Here is a 17,899-nt window from a genome sequence, read left to right as displayed (position 1 = left end):
GAATTCTGGAATTATTACTTTTTTTTTTCTGTCTCTGAAACACACATCTCTTCATTGGCGTGTGTTTGTTATTTTTTCCACATATCTTCACACGCTTTCACCACTCACCGCCGAGTACAACAAAAGAACGCTATTTCCCTCCAAGCGCGGCAAATGCTATTCTAATCACGGCCCAGCCAGAGTATTCGTGATTTTCTTCTTCCTTGGTCAGTCCGAAAAAAAAGCTGAAACATTCATTTTGAGAATACCATTGTTTTCTCACTAACAGCTAAAGCCGTATACTGAAGTAGGGAGAGAGGGCATTATCATATATTAATGCAGGCCAGAAGTTGGCTCGTGAAAACGACCGGTCAAATCTTTGGCAGTAAGTATTTAAATTGGGTATTATGTATTTCTGGCCAGCTGGGAACGGGAAGGGGGGCACCGTAGAAAAATCACTTCGCCGAGGGAATTGCCAGATATCTCTCACGTATGCTGAAAAAAAAAAAACGATTTCCCAAATTTCCCATCAATTCATTCATCAAAGCCTCTCAGGGCCGTATTCACCGACATGGTTTAAACTGGAGTCACAATTTGGGGCCCATTCAAGTATTACGTCAGCAGATTTTTAGCCATTTTTGACCCCCCCCCCCCGTCAGCAAAATTTCGTCAGCAGCTTAGAATATTTCATATCTTCAAAAAAGGGTGGTTGATGACGTAAGCAACCTTCAACACCCCTCCAACCCCGTCATCAAAAGTCAACAAATACGAAACCCCTCGATGCTGACTAATATGACCCGTAAGAAGAATAGGGCAACAATTTTCTAATTGTTTTTTTTTAAAGCACACTGGGACTGTAAAAGTTGATTTGATACACCTAAATTACATCCCTGAATATTTAGTATCACTACTTACGCGAGTGGTTCCAAAATTTACAATAATTTATGACTTTTGATTTTTAAATTCTTTCTGCCATCTGTCGGCAATAATAACAACTAATCAGCTTCCAGTTTTGAAATTCAGCAAAAGATGGCGACATTTGAAATACGCTATATGTTCAATTCGCTTGACTTGGAGCGGGGAATTGAAACATCGTCTTCGAAACAACTAGAGCATAATTAACGTTTATCACGATTTGCGGTACATAAAGACTACCACATTTCAATATGAGCACCCTTTCTAGCTTGAGTGCGCAAATTGAAATGTTGTATATGCAACACAAATCACAATAAACATAAATTACGTATTCATTACGCATTATTTTATGCGATGTATCGAGTTTTCTGTGATACAGCGCTAACCGTACGCAAAATTTTGAAGACATAATAGATCAGCTATAAAATATTGTTTATATATATTGTGTGTATATATATATCGATGGTTTATCAAATCACCTTCCGCGGGCCGGAGGTTGTGCACCCATATTTAACATCATTTGTATGCCCCCGCATTTTTTGAATTTTTCCTCATTTTTTTCCCCCTTTGAAGATATTTTTCCAAGTTTTAGGGAATTCTTTGGCATTTTAGGGATGTTTTTTTCACTTTTTGAATTTTTTTGAGAATAAATTAAGGTTAAAAAATCGTAAATATATTGGATGATCATGAAAATAGTAAAAAACTAAGCTATAGAACTTTGATCCTATTGAGTTTGAACACTTTTTTTTTTTAATTTAAAAGGGTTTGATTGGGAACATGAAAAATACTTGAATGTACTACAGGGAAAACTTTGAAATCTTCAAGTTCACGTTAAATGATTTTGATCCATATGATGCTGCATGCATTAAGATTTCAAAGCTTTTTTTTTTGTAATTTTTTGGACATTTTTTCCAGTTTCCAGGCCATTTTTATGGTCATTTTTTAGGATTTTTTGTAGGTAATCAACAATCGGGCTTGGTTATGATTAAGAAATGTCATATTCAATAACCTGGGAGGAATTTGGGAAGAAAATGTAAAGAACATATGTACTCTTTTCTGTCATATTAAAAATCAGAGCACATCTAAAAAGGAGGGTGTAGTTCGTCGTGACTCCAGTGCCGACTGAACGCATGGGCCTGAAGAGGAGAAGGGGGCCTCGCAAAAATAATATTTGGTTGAAATTTACGAGAAATCGCCAGGTAGGTCTCAGAAGAATCACTTGGCCCGGGGAGCCCACGATGGCCTCGAGACGGCCCTGCGTGTGATTCCTCCCCTCCCCCTTTTTTTTTCTCATAGAGCTTGAGATGTGAATAAGGTACGTACTTTCTAATGCCTGTGTTATGTTTCCGAAGTCATAATAAACGACAGGAAAAAGGCTAAAACAGGAAATATTTGGTCCTTGCTCTAATAAAAACAAATCGAAATTCTCTAGTTCTAGTGCATAGGTTTCAAACTGCAATAATAAAAATATCTATATCGTAGAAATATCTGTTTTTTGGGTTCCAAGAAACGGTCTCGTAACTGAACAAGTGACAAGAACATTAAAAACTTCTGGTCACGTGGGTCAAAAAGTCCACCAGTGAGCATGTTAAAAAGGCCTGCTATGATAGCATTCGCCATTCCCCGACATCAGTCAAATCGGGCCATGAGAGGTTCGCCATTTCATATTTTCCCATTGATTTTCTCGGGGCCCTCCGCTCACAAACGCGGGCTTCCGAAGATTAGAAACCACCGGGAAAGGAGTCATTGACCATTTTTGTCGCACCACGGTCATTTTCTGCACATGAGGGCTAGTTTTAGACCGGGACCTACAATTTATTGCCGATTGCGAACGGCAGGCTTGTTTTTTATACTCATCGAGAGGTTGGTGCACTAACCCCTCGATGGGGGACTCTCTGCGATAGCAATCTTTTTCTGTGGTCATGTCACCGTTTCTGTTGTACCAAGCTGTGTCAGGAAAGTTTCTTACAAGGATGAAACGGGTAAGAACCTATTGAACTCGCGACACCTCTAAACATCCTTTGGTACTTTAGGCGAGTATCTTATCGACCTGGGCTACCGCGCTCCCGGGAAAGGAGTCATTCAACGAGACAGGGGTGCACAACTTTTTCAGACCGCGGGCCAGATATGTGGTATTTCTGCCTTTAGCGGGTCGTGAACTTGTACACATAGCGGAGGGCATATGACGACCTGTGTTTTACCCAGCATTCCCGTTATTTTGGCCGTACCAACTTTTTTCCATGTTTTCCTCCCCACCTTATTTTCACTAAGGCTCACTAGAATTTTTGATAACAAGAATAAACGTTAATTTCATGACATAAACTATGAGAAATGTGGGTTTAACATACCTAATTATAATCATATAAATATATCCATCTCACATATATTTGTCAAACATGCATTTTAGTTAAATGCATTTTTACCGATTGTGACCCCTATTCCGACCCTAAGCCCTCTATTTTCGCCGTTGCCGATTTATCAGCAATTTTTGCATTTTAGCTACTTTACTTGCCTTTGAGAATTTTCTTGGCTGTGATTTACAATTTTACTTGCCTTTGACAATTGTTTGGCTTTAATTGACTTTACATGCCTTACATAATTTTTTTTTAGCTGTGGTAGCCACACTTTACTTTTGTTTTCGACAATTTTTTTGCCCTTGATTGGCAACTTCACTCGCTTTTGAAAAATGTTTTGGCTGTAATTGGTCAGTTTACTCACCTTTGACAATCTTTTTGGCTGTAATTGGCATTTTTACTTGCTTTTGACATTTTTTTTAGCTTTAATTCTTATTTTTAATCGCCTGAGATAATTTTTTCGCTATAGTTGGTGATATCACGTATTGATCCGATTTCCCGTATTTTTATGAAAGAAATATGGTCATCCTAGGTATTTATGGTGTTACGTGTATTGATTCTCTTCTACCAGAACACATTTCGTAGACTGGACGTAACCCACTTGAGGGCCGCATTGGGTTCGCGGGCAGAAGGTTGTGCACCCCCCTGCAATAATATATTATGGATTTAAAATTCAATAGAACGCTACGAATTTCTGATAAATGATAGAAATATTAAATGCAGTCAATCATATAGCAATAATTAATGATTATACTCATGCATGAAATATACAGTTTATGAGATTTCGTGAAATTTAATAACTATAATCTTCATCTTGCGAATAGATATCATATATTACCCCAAGCAAATTTCTCTCAAGTTTGATTATATCATGAGCACGATCAAAGAACCACAACGAAACATTAAAATGAAAACTCTGGTCTATACAAGATCGTCAAACCCAGTTTTAACAACAGCGAAGCCGCTATCTTAGCACGAAACTCATCTCCTGTTAATGGCAGTGTTGAGCGACCTGTTCCTGTACATCCCGCAGGCCGCGAGATGATCCATGTACTTGCTCGAAAGCGGGTGGTAAGTCACCGGCATCGTCTCGGCAGTCGGTGGCAACCTGCCGTATTCGGAATTGGTCGTGCGGAAAAGCAGGTGCGATCGCTTATAAGGGTAGCCCTGGTGCCAGTAGCTGGCGTCCGGCAGGTCCCGGCGGTTCCTGTAGGCCTCCACGACGCTGTTGTCGCAGGTGAACACCGGATTGCCGTAGTTGCATATCAGGTGGTCCGCGAACGGCTTGTCGAAGGATGACGGCGGCGGTGGCATCGTCGGAGGAGTCACCACGCGGTAGCAGCAGTCTTTGCCAGGCGATTTCGGCCGATTATCCGGTTGGGTTATCCGATCGGGTTCGATCACCGGGTAAACTATTGCGGACGGTTCTTCAACAACACCACCACCACAGCCGGCAGTTTGAGTGCCAATATCTTCAGACATGATGCAATTTGATGTCTTTTCAAATCAGAATTTGTAAGTAACAACGAGACTCTTACGAGCTTTTGATAGCGCGTTTTTGTATTACCTTCTCTTGTGATTTTCTCGACCTCTATGTTTCCGAAAACTGATTGAAATGAGTTGGCGTGAAGGGGGGGAAAAATAGTTTCCTTGGAGATAACAATATATCTCCTCGAATATGTTTACGAATCTTCCTTTCTGACAAGGTTTTTTGCGGTTCCTCTTTTCCATGGAAATCAATAAATCGATCCACAGCAGATCAGTGAAAACAGAAGAAAACTTTCTCTGCAATAGGTATTTTTCCAAAAACCCATAAATTGGAAATTTTTAAATAAAATTTGATGAAATTTTGTTAAACATTTGTTGTATTCTGTCTACTCACACAGGTCTACGAATTATTTATTTATTTCTATTATTTATTTACTTCTACGCTCTCTTATTTATTTATTTCTTGCCGGTAAGCAAATTATTGCTCCTATTTGTTTTTTCGGCATGATAAGTTTTTGTCGGTCTGAAAATGCTCCTCCCCCAATTAATTAGGATTTTTGAAATTTTTTACTACCATTTGATGTAATTTCTTGCTGAAAAAAATCGTTGTATTCTGTCTACTCACAGGTCTACGAATTATTGCTCCCATTTATTTATTGCTGGTCCGCGCATTGTTTCCTCCCATTCAATTTTTTTGCCGCTGTTCAAACTATTTTTGTTATTTGCTGTTTCTCATAGTGTTGTTTTTATTTTTTGCTGGTCTGCCAATTATTTCTACCATTTTCGAAGGATCACGAAATTGTTCGTCTACTTTCACCAGTCTGCAACTGTAAAAACGTTGAAGTAAACCGATCTAAATAGTGCGTAAGTGTAGTAGTGACCAAAGCATACGAGTGGCATAGAGAGTAAGTAATTAGGTAAGTGAGTGAATGACCGAGAGAGAGAGAGAGAGAGAGAGAGAGAGAGTGTGCGTGTATGTGTGTGCGTGTGTGTGTAAAAGCATGGAAGGGACGGAGTGTGCAAGCACATCTGAGCTACCAAATGTGTGACTTGAAGACCAAGGCATATTGAGAGGCAGAGCCACCCTTGCTAGCCGCGGGGCTCGATGCGAAATTATAGCAGGGTCTCCTAAGCCCCAATTTTTTTCTTCTGTGAATTATTAAAAATGAAAAATTCTTATAAAATAAAAATCAAAAAATTTCGGAATAAAGAAATAATTTCAGAATTCGTGAAAATCCCGAATAAAAGAAAAATATCCAGAATTGTGATGAAAATCATAATAAATGAAAGAAATACTCTTAAAATTGATAAAAATTTATCATAAATGAAAAAAATAGTTTAAGAAATGATGAAAGTTCAGAATAAATGTAAAAAATGGTTTCAGAATTCCAGAACTTATAAAATCTTTAAAAATTACAGAATTGATGAACATTCAGAATTTATCAAAAAAAAAAATCCATATATGGTGGGAATTCAAAATTTATGACGGAAATAATTCCAGAATTATTTCTTTCTAGAGGAAAATGCAGATTTTCAGAATTTATGAAAGAAATTATTGTTACAGTAAATGCGGGGCCCGGTGCGATCGCACCTGTCGCATACCCTTAAGGGCGTCTTTATTGAGAGGAAATAGGGAGCGCTGAGCGGGTTATAGCCGACGGCAAATTTCAATAAAGAGTGGTCAAGAAAATTATACTCAAGTGTGAAAAGGGAGACAAAATCATAAAACCGTCGCTGAGTTCTAAATTACACTTTCTTCCAAAACTTCACAAGGTCTTTTCCTTTGACATATTTTCAAGAGAAAAGCAGATGTGAATTGTATATCACACATTTTATTTGAAAAAACAACAAAACAAAGAAACTTCATAATATATAAAATTTCTCACTCTATTATCCGAATGTAATAGTCAAACCACAAGGAAAGAGAAATAGATGAAGAGGGGGAAAAAATAGGGATTTAGGGATTTTCTTCCTTCCGAGATGAATATTTTTCCCCTTTGCGTAGGGATGAATACACGGAACAGGTCGCTTCGTAGTGGGTGGTGGTGATTATTATAAATAAGATCTTTCGCTAGAGGAGAACCAGCACTGGAAACGTACGAATGAAATTTAATTGGGATACATTATTATTTAACTTCATCATATACAGTGGAGATATTCTCGTCGCCATGAAAATATCTCGCGAGCGCGGCACAAAAATTATTAATTAACTAATTAATCGAATAATCGAATTTTTATACAGAAAAAAAATTATAAAATAAATTTCCAAGGAATACAGGAGAGACATGTGCTGCTGGAGAGTCCATGCATTATCATTATCATACGCTTTGCTCGTGTTTTCTCAGTGTTACAAAATCGCTAATGGGAAAGACAACGATGCCAGAAAGGTAATTAAAAATTATTGTTATTATCATTTAGTTTTCTTATTTGATATAGAAATTATTTTCAGCATTTTTTACGCGAAAACTGAAATTTAAATTGATCGTATTTATAAAAATTAAAAGAAATTGAAAAGTTTTCTTGTAAATCTTTTTCTAAAAAACATATTTAAAATATATATATTGCACAAAAAAAGAATTTTTACTTAAAATTATAAAAAGCTAATTTTGTTTTTAATTGTAAAAGAATTTTTATTTAAATCATGGAAAAAATTTTCATTGTGTGAAATCATAAAGATAGTTTTTGTTCAGAATTATGAAAACAATTTTTATTTAAAATTGTAAACAGAATTTTCATTTAAAAAGTTCAAAAATAATTTTTCTTTGGAAATAATTTTTGAAATTCCATAATAATACTGGTATTGATGTAATAGATATATTACAGTAGAAATGGATTAAATTTTTAAACATATATTTTCATTGATTACTGTTTGATGATCCAATAGTTAGTGAATTACAGCTTATTCGAGTTTTGAGTTATTATCTGTCACTTCACATGTTTTAAACATGGCCTAATGCCGATTTCTTTCCTCCAAATATTTCAAAGTTTGATTTCTCAGTTAATAATGTTTGACTTTTAATAATCTTTGGTAATATTTTTCCCTTCTTGTCTTTATAACTTTTCAGTAAAAACGTTTGTCATTATACAAATATGTTCTTCATTCACTTTTTCTCAGTCCATTTCTGAACTTTTTGTTAGTGGACCAAAGAATCATCAAATATCATCATTTGCAGTGAAAGATTATCAAAATATTGTGGATTTTTCTCGTATAATAAACGCCCGGATTGCACTATAAAAGTTTTAAAAAAATCTATTATCAAACTTGAAAAAGCAATCAATAACCTTATTGGTTACAACCTAGCAAATTCCACTGATAAGCTTATTGGTTGCATTTGGTTAATAAAGTTAAAAAGTATTAGAACTCTTCAAAATTATGTTTCGATCTACATCCACTCACTTCCATCATTTAAAAAAAAGTACCAATCCTGACAGCGACAGATTCATCAAATAATGTACTTAAGAAAATTACCACGGTATACACATACACACCCCCAAAAGACAGCCACCCGATAGCTCATAACAAGAAAAATATTTTAATTGTTCTAAAGAGAGTCTCATTATATAATAGCAAAGAAGTTAAGTGAGGCAAATATTAATAACAATAAAAATAACATTTAATTCAGCCTTGGAGAAGGGCTTCGTAATTAGATTTAGGAAGAGAAAAGCGGAACTTTTCTTCGAGCATCACATCTTAAATAAAGAAGAACTTATAGGAGAAAGGCCAAGTACACAACTTGGGTGGCTTTTGGTGCTCTTAAAATAATAATAAAAAAAGTAAATACACGCGCGGCACGTTACATGGTAAACGAGATGGTAATGTATTTACTCGGATCCATAATATAAAAACCCAGCGGTTTTCACTCTTTCCTCCATTTCTTTGGTGACGCGAGCCGTAATTCGAGCCATAAAAAAAAGAAAAGAAATAATAATAAAATAATCATAAGAAAGTTCAGTTGTGTAAAAGCAATGGAAAAGACTCATTCGCCCGCTGTGGTCAGATTCGGGGTGTGTGTATTATTATTATTATTTTATTTTGGCTTATCCTTATTACGTTGAAGATGAGACGAACCACCGTGCGATGATGATGATGGTGTTGTGAATCTAAAAAAATATATTATAAAATACGGTTCGTGGGTGTGGTTTTCTGGATGCAATGATGATGATGATGATCCATCCAGCTGGCGAAACAAAATGTTTCACGCATAAATTTTTTAATTGCAACACTTAACGTACGGGGTTTTTTTATTTTTATATATATATATGGTCTTGCGGTTTTTTTTTGCCTTGCGGAAATCATTCGCTGTTTAGTCATGATACTATGAGGAGGTCTTGTCGTGAAGAGATCACGAAGTTTCTAATTATTTATTGCTGCTCTTTTTTTTTCTTGTCTTATTAAGGAAAAGCGTAAAAGCCCACGCAGTGTTTGGTTGTTGTCATCATCATCTTAAGTCCACCAATAACTATTCTGATTCTAGCATGTGGGAATGACTATGTTGCTGCCAAACCCCGAAGTAGCCGGCTAATTTTCAAACTGACAAATTTCGTTGAAAATTGACCAGGCCAATGTCCGAATTTCGGGCTCTGGACTGCCAGTTCGCGAAGTAGCTGGTGATCCCTGCCGAAAGTCAGAAAAAAAGGAGCATGATTCTGGGTCATCGTCAAGCTACCATATGTTTTCGTGATAATTATGGTCACTTCAGCTATGGCAATCCAAACGATCACAGAAATTGGAATATCGATGTCTTAAATGAAGTATAAAGTTTTATAGTCCTTAAACTTTTTCCTCTCTTATATTATTAATTATCACGCTTCCATAGCATATTTTTCAAAATTTGACGGAAAAAGTATGTGCTAATATTATTATATAAACAGTTTTCCTCCTCGAATCACATTTTAATATCAATTCTTTTGTGTTGTTTTTTTAAAGAATTCTACTATCGAACTACCAGTTGGGAGTTTAGAGGGTCGTCTACTAACTGCGAAGGAGGCGAGATGGGTTAAGAGCCCCATAGGGCCGCGACCGTAGGGAGTGACGAAAGCTCTCACTATAGTGAATATCTTTATATTGATTCGGGAAAGATACAAATCATACCGTAGTCACGAAGCAGTGAACATCCTTTTTCCAAAATTTGACAAAAAAAGTGTGTGTTTATATTATTATACAAACAGTCCCCCCCCCCCCCCCCCCAACCATCGAATTTCACTTTTTTTTTCTCGTCAAAAGAATCTAATTCAATACAGATAATATACATCATTACACGTTGACGATGAAAAAAAAATGGATGTGGCTCCTACCGGACTGTTTTAGATCAGCACATGAACACTGGCCGGGGAGCTCCAGCCACTTCACGAATTGGCCGGCCAAAGCTCGAGTCACTTCTGCAAATCGGACTTTGGCCAAACCTCGGCCATTTCGCCGGCCAATAAATTCGTACGTAGACAATGACTTCTGCGGTCTACGCTCTCTATAACAACTACCCCCCTTCGTTCCAAGGAAAACGATGACCGACACCTCCATGAAAATTAAACTGATTGATACCAAGTACCGAAAACAATCGGAAAAGTCACAAGCTTCGAAAATAAATATCTCAGTCAACTTTTATCGTACGGTGATGAAATTACAAGGTCAAACTTCTTGTAATTGTGACTGTAGGACCTTAGGGAAAAAATAGAAAAAGTTAAATTTCGTAACTTTTTTCCAAAAATTAATTTCTTTTATGTAAAAATTTCTATATTTAATAATATTAATAATTTAATAAGAATATCAATATTTACTTCTGGTAAAACAATTTTTAAGTTGAAAGTTCGATTGCAAGAGGTCCTGGGTTCGATTCCTGGTTGAGACCAGATGACTTTTCTGCGAGTTCAGCTGTACTTGATGTCCGGAAAATTATCTTTCCTTGATATAGAAGGAATGTTGTTCCGTAGCCTGTAAAATATCAGACGAATTTTTACAAGATCATTTGGTTCTATGGCTTTCTAAAAAGTATATTTTATTTTCATAAATTGAATTTATAAGTTCATTGCATTTTTTTAGTGACGCAAGTTCATGATCAGCTCAACATTATCTCTTAATGTTTCTTACTGAAACGTCTTTAGCTTGAGCGGGGGAAAGAAAAATAACTTGGAAACGGCCCCGTTTTCTGCATCTTATGCCAAAATTAATTGAAGCGAACGAGGTAAGAGAGCATCATCATGTCACCGATCTCTTTGCCGTTACCCGGTTCCGCTCTTTTTGCGCGGGTTTTGTTTTTGATCATTATTCTTATAAAAAGCTTTCCTCTGACATAAATGTTAAAAGGAAGGAAATAGATTCATTCATTCATTCGTCACGAAATATAATCATGATGAAGGGCTAAAGAGTGGATGGATATTTTACCCGGCTTTATCCAGTTAACACAAGCATCTGTTGATGTTGCTTCTTTTAAACCATAGCGGGTATGATTAAGTGAACAGTATCGCGGATCGGCATAAACGAAAGAGATGCAAACCGGTCATGCAATATGAAGCCTTACAGTTTTTTTTATGCTACACATTGTGTAAATTTTATTTGCCATAATATCGATTGCTATGTTTTTATTGTTACCAAAAATATAGTTATAATATTAATTATTATAACTGTATTTTAATAATAATGTAATTAATATTAAAAATATAGTATAATTATATTACACTATATTTTTTATAATAATAATTATATTAATATATTATTATTAATTATTCAAAATTTCACTCACAGGTAGCGTTGTATCGCAGAAAACTCAATATACCACATAATATACTACACAAACAGTGTATACGTAATTTATGTTTATGAGTATGTAATTATGTTAATTTGAGCTGGTTCAATTGCGTTGGCCATAAAAATCTCGTGAGCATCAAAGCTTGGATGAGCTTGGAGCTCAGATGCGCGTGGATATATATACATGTGTAGTGTTTTCGAGTAACAAGTCGAAGAGACTTCAGGAAAGTTGATTACTCCTGCTCAGCAGTTTTACATAATACTTGTGATTATAATATATGTGTATTTTAATATACAATTAATATTTGAGGTATTTCGTGGACCTATCCGGAGTGGATGTCATTTGATTTTGTATTTAAATAGAAGCACAATCTCCAAAAAAATTGACCGTGAACATCATCGAATAATAATTTTCATTTTTAATCAATTGCATTTAAAATATTCAGAGATCGTTCAGATCATTCGGAAATCAATTTCTACAAATATTTGTTCGCAAAATACAAGAAATTGTGTTTACATAAAAATTGAATTTTCTCGTTAAAATGTGCACCTTACGGGCCTTCCCTGATGCAGCAATTTCTTCAATTTCATGTAATATAAGTAAATTCTTTTCTAATGCTCTAAGGCGTTTATTCTAGGAAATATTGTGATATACTGTGATATATTAAAATAATTGAATACCGTATTTAAATGAAAATATCGACGATCGAACAGACGCCGACGTCGACCATTCAGCAGATAACGGGCCTGAGAATCAAGCTTTTTTTTTAGCCTACCACGTAAATTAATATATCTAATCATATCTTGTCAGTTTTTCATCTATCAACATGTTTGATTGATATTTTCGTTTCAATCTCTATTATTCACATCAATCGCGTGACAAAGCGTTATTTCTCAATCAGGTTTCTTAAGTTTATCTAAGGCAAAATAATTGAGGACAGCCCGTTTTTTTTTTAATTAAGTGCTCGGCCAACTCAGATATTTCATCCAGGGGCTCCGAACCCTTCCTTAAGCAGTTAGTCATCCTTCTCTTTTTTTTGCTATCACCCTATGGAGGTACTGAGAGAGGGCCAGGTCCTCACCAAATTGCGACTCTTCACACGCTCACGCCATCAACAGTTTTAGAAGAACGATAACTCAATTTCTTTGTAATTGGATCTTTGTCAATATCAGTTTGGGAAGTTGTCCATCTCTCGAGGCTATATACGCGTTCTGAGGACGTCTTTTTCTTGAAGGAGAAGAAAACTAATCAATAACTTGTCCGAACCTGTTCACTTCAAGGATAAGAAGGCTGTTAGCAATGGATTAGAGTGAGCCCAGCTGAGGCTTGGCTTCGATCTCGACATTTTTAGAAAACTCGAATTTTTTTTTTATTTTCACACATCGAACACTGTAAATATTATAATAATTGTTACGCCGGCTGTCCCAAATTGTTTGCACAGCAGATATCTCTGTGACCGTCGACTTCAGAGAAACATACCCCTTTAATTAGAAAAAGTTTTCAAATGACGTGCAGTTACTCAAAACATCTTAAAGCAGAGGTGCACAATTTCTGACCAGCGGGCATAATGCGACCTGCGAAGAGGTTTCATTCGGCCCCGAAAGGTGTTCCGATAAAAAGTGTCAGTAGTAGAAAGCAATATGGTAGGAAGGCTGACCATATTTCCTTCATGAAAATTCCGTAAACTATATAGGATCCATACGACTCTTTGCAAATTATCACCAAAAAATTGTCAAAGTTGCCAATTATAGCCAATAAATTTAAAAGGCAAGTTGGTAATTATAGCCAAAGAAATTGGTACAGAGAAGTAAGTAAAGTTGCTAATTATCGTCAAAAAAATTGTCAAAGATAAGTAAAGTTGCCAGCTATAATCAAATTGCTTGAAAATTCCCAATGGTGGGAAATAGGGCTGCTGAACTATATGACAAAAATTAATTATGATGATTAGAGGGGGTAATTATCATCAATCTCAATACTTGATTTCGTTGAAAAATATAAATTCAAGTAAGATTCATTGAAAATCGGAAAAAAGGGATATTTTATAGAAAAGTCAGAACAGCCAAACCTACGGAAATGTCCCGTAAAGTACGGGTCATATATAACCCATTTTGTGACCCGCGAGTGGCAGAAATATTACAGATATGTCCCGCGGACTGAAAAGGTTGTGCACCCTGTCTTAAAGGGTCGTGTACATAAAAAAGCAGGAGAATGAACTTTTTATGTAGATAGACCCTGTGCACTAAAACTTTCGATTAGTGAAATGCGAATGAGGCTCTGAGAAGTTCTTTACAAAAAAATGCCTATTTTCAAATACAATATTAATGGTGATATTTGACTTTGAACTTTTCAGCATTTGTCTATAATTATTGAGGGTGTGGTTCACAAATTGCAAAACGTAAATTAAATTCAAAGTTCTAAAAGTTCTGTAATTGTAAACAAAAAAATAAATTATACTTTAAAACTAAAAAATTCCCCTACGACCTTTCAGCAAGCATAGCATTAAAGTATAACATTAACGATAAAATCAAAAATTAAAACTGCAAAAAAAAAAACGACTATTGAGAAAAATTCTCCAAATGCCAAAATAACGCACAACGTTGGAAACTTGTCAACTCTATTCTAAGAAATAAAAAAAATAAAAAATTATCCTCCCCGCGATACCCTTGACCCCTTAGCTCTTGTCAATAGATTTAATTCCCATTTCAACAATTGTTGCCGCAAATACTCAACATTCTGACTACAGACAATATTTGCAAAAAATAACTGTAATTCTATATATTTTTTTCCAACCGATGCTGTAGAGATAAAAAAAAATCAATAATCTGATTCAATGAATGCAAAGTTTCTAAATATGTCCCAGGTGGATAAAATATGTGATATGTGATGGAGTTAAATATGTCCCAGTTCTCCAGACTTTTTTCTGAACTCCCTAAATTAATAATTGCTTAAAAAATGGGACTTTTTCCAGACTCACTCAAAAATGCAATAATAACCCTTATCTATAAAACAGGCGATAATAATGATTTAAATAATCACAGACGGGTGGCGGTTCTTAGCACTGCTACTAAAATCTTGGAGACCGTCATCAGGGACAGACTATTCTCATTCTTAAACGCTAATCAATTTTTCTCAAATAATCAACACGGCTTCCTCCTCAATAGAAATACAGAAACTGCTCTTTTCGAATTTAGTAAATACATGGTTGTTAGCATGGACAAATCTAAAAAAACAATAGCAATTTTTCTCGACATTCGCAAATGCTTTGACAGTATTAGTCATAGCATTTTGCTTGGCAGACTCTTCACATGCGGCAATTAGAGGAAAGGCATATAATCTTTTCAACTCTCTTACTTTACTAATATAACTGAAATAGTCAAATGTGGGAAAAGTGTCAGTAGTCCAATGATAACCAAAAGGGGCATTCCTCAGGGAACCACTTTGGGACCTCTAATTTTCACAATATTCATCAATGACTTTTGTAACCTCAATTTAAATGGCAAAATAATCACATTCGCCGATGTTGCAGTACTTTTATATTCATCAACGGACAGCGCTTACACATGATTTAATTAGAGTTCGTGAATGGTTTTTGGTAAATGACCTTCGAATTAACATATCTAAAACAAAATATATGAATTTCTCTCTGCAAGACAGTGCCGATTCTAACTACCGCTTCGTTTTCCATAACTCTAACTACCTACCCAACTCACACTATACCTACTCACCTTTAGTGCAAGCAGCCACCATAAAATATCTCGGTGTCTACATTGACAAAAATTAAAAATGGAAATCACATGTGAAGTATATTCAGTGAAAATTTCATTTAATTCACTAAAACTTTTATCACATCAAAGACAAAGTAAACTTTTCTTTCCTATACTATCATTTTACTATTCGTTTTTTTCATTCACATTTATTGTATGGCCTCGCTATCTGGGGCAGTGATTACATTAGTACGATTCACCTTATTGCGCAAATACAAAAGAGAATAATTAGATCTATTACTAGCGATTACACCACCCCTACATTAACTTTTTCTTCATTTAGAGATATTTGTTCTTTTAAAAATCTATAATTCTTCTTAAAAAATCAGATTTGCCTTCCATTAAATTCATCGAGATCCTCAACGAGGTTCAGCAATACTCTACGAATTCCTCTGATACCAAGGGCGTAGCCAGGGGGGGGGGGACTTGGGGGTCTGGCCCCCCCCCCGAAATGTGAGAAAATGACCGAAAAAAGGGAAAAAGATGGCCAAATCCATTGTTCTGTCACTTTGGTTCCCCCCCCCCCCGAAATGAAAGTGGTCCCCCCCGAACGAAATTTCTGGCTACGCCCCTGTCTGATACACAAAGCAGTAAAGAAAAACCATTTGACTTATCCCGAAATTTTATAACAAGCTCCCAAACGACGTCCATCTCTTCCTTTGTTAAAAAAACGGCTCAAGAATTACCTATTTACTACAAGCAGCATCGAAGGCCATTTTGGAAATCCCGGTATATAAGTCGAATCCCGTTTTAACGAATGCCGTTATAGTGAAAATTTCGTTGTAACGAACACTTTTCTAATCCCCCAGATAAGTTTACATAGGAACAATGGAATTCCTTTATAGCGAAATTTCATTGTAACGAAGTGATTTTTCCGGTCTCTTGGCTTTCGTTATAACGAGATTCGACTGTAGATATGTGTGAGTGCATATATACACGTATATACACACAATGTTTGAGCTATATAGATAAAATATAATTGCGTTAATTGATACATTTATATTCCTCCGGTCCTAATAAAATGTTATTATTTTTCCCCTTTTTTTCTTTTGCTAATTATTATTACACACTAATTTCATTGCATACAGCAGATTCACCAATAAATATCAATATTTGTGCAAATCATGACTTATAGATATCGACCGTTATAGATATTGACCATTGTGTTTATAGATATTACTCTGTTTTCTTCCCCCTGCCTCCTTTTTTTGTTTCTGTGTTCTGTCGTTAGTTTTTCATTTTAATGGATGTATTATACACATAGATTATACACTTGATTCAACTATTGAAAATGATTGTACCCTTATGGAATTGGTGTTGAGTTCATTCTACTTGAGTACAGTCCCTAAAAAACTTTATACTCCTAAAAAAACTGGCAAAAAACTCCCTAAAAAACTGGCAACTTTTGAGTCAATGAAAACGTGCTAGTACAAGGATAAGTTACCAAAAGTGATTTTATATATTCGATATATCGATATTAAATGTATAAAAACGGAGATAAAAATAGAACGAAGTCTAAATTTCAATAATAAAAACTTTTTAGCACACGTTGACACTGTATAAAAAGTTAATTTCTTTATTATTATTATTATTATCAATGTATACGACTCCCTTGGAAATTTCAAGATATTTTGAGCGGATTTTTTTTGCAACTCATTTGAAGAATATTTGTAACCGAAAGTATATATATGTTTCTATCAAGTCAACGGTTGCAGAAATATCTGTTGTGCAATCATACATAGTTGGAGTTCTGAAGATGACCATGAATTACGAAAATTTTGCCGTTTAAACTCAAGCTAAGTAGCATCAAGCTGGTCGTCCGAGGGAAAACAAGTCGCGTGTATGCGCAAGACCACAATAGTAGTCTCGCTCAATCATGAGACTTGTTTTCGCTCGTAGTAGCTTCCAATGGTTGACCAGCCTCATTTTCATCCGGAAATCAAAAATATCATCACCCTAAAAACCATACGTGCGCGCGGTCAGCATTAACCGTGTATTTTTCTAAACATTACGTCATATCTAGCTCAGTGTTTCCCAAAGTGGGTGATGTTTCCTCTTTCTTAGGAGGCGCTGGAAGTGGAACGGACCAAATGGGTGGTAAAAGACGCAACATAGGATCCTATCAGGCGGCTTAGGACAGAGCGTAATGATTTTTTTTAACGGTAGGATTGTTTAGGTATAGAGACTCTGCTCTCATCGTTCATGTTTTCAGACATGGTAACGAAAGGCTAGACGGAGATGACGCGGCAAGGTTCTCGAATTCGTTCCAGATAACCCCATTGTCAAGAACAATTTGCTGCAACATTCGTTCAAGGATGAAACGAACCACTTCCTTCCTTCACCAACAATGTATCTTTTTTTTTTTTCCTCTCTTTGTTTGACTCGTATTTAATTTGCGAACAACATGCTCTTGCCTCAGTCAGCGTCTGTCTCTCTCCCATGGACCAAATTAGAAGTTTACTGCTGTTGCTCACCTGCTGCTGCTACTTCTTCTTCATGGTTTTCTCTCTCTCTCTCTCTTTCTCTTCAGAGTTTTAAAAGTGAGTAACATGGTGTCTAAAATTGTTTTTCCTCTCAAGTACGCCCAGGTTCATGATAAAAAAAAAATATTATTATTACAATAATAAATAGATCGCGAGAGGAGACAGAACCGATT

At 35.7% G+C, this 17,899-nt stretch overlaps 1 protein-coding gene across 1 annotated transcript in view; it reads left to right on the top strand.

Moving 5' to 3' along the window:
- The first annotated feature begins 6,770 nt into the window (after positions 1-6,770).
- The window catches only part of LOC149064466 (uncharacterized), a 50,542-nt gene continuing 39,413 nt past the window's right edge, over positions 6,771-17,899 (top strand). The window contains exon 1 of the mRNA XM_089255123.1: positions 6,771-7,123. Coding sequence (XP_089111249.1) covers positions 7,022-7,123 — 102 coding nt within the window. The 5' untranslated portion in view covers positions 6,771-7,021. The remainder of the gene's footprint in view (positions 7,124-17,899) is intronic.

This window comes from Pholcus phalangioides, unplaced genomic scaffold, assembly GCF_987345545.1.
Source record: "Pholcus phalangioides strain wild (caught in Gottingen) unplaced genomic scaffold, Ppha-v1.0 ptg000042l_1, whole genome shotgun sequence".
Classification (NCBI taxonomy): domain Eukaryota; kingdom Metazoa; phylum Arthropoda; class Arachnida; order Araneae; family Pholcidae; genus Pholcus; species Pholcus phalangioides.
The sequence above is the reverse complement of the archived record's forward strand: the minus strand, read 5'-3'. Positions and strand labels throughout refer to the sequence as shown.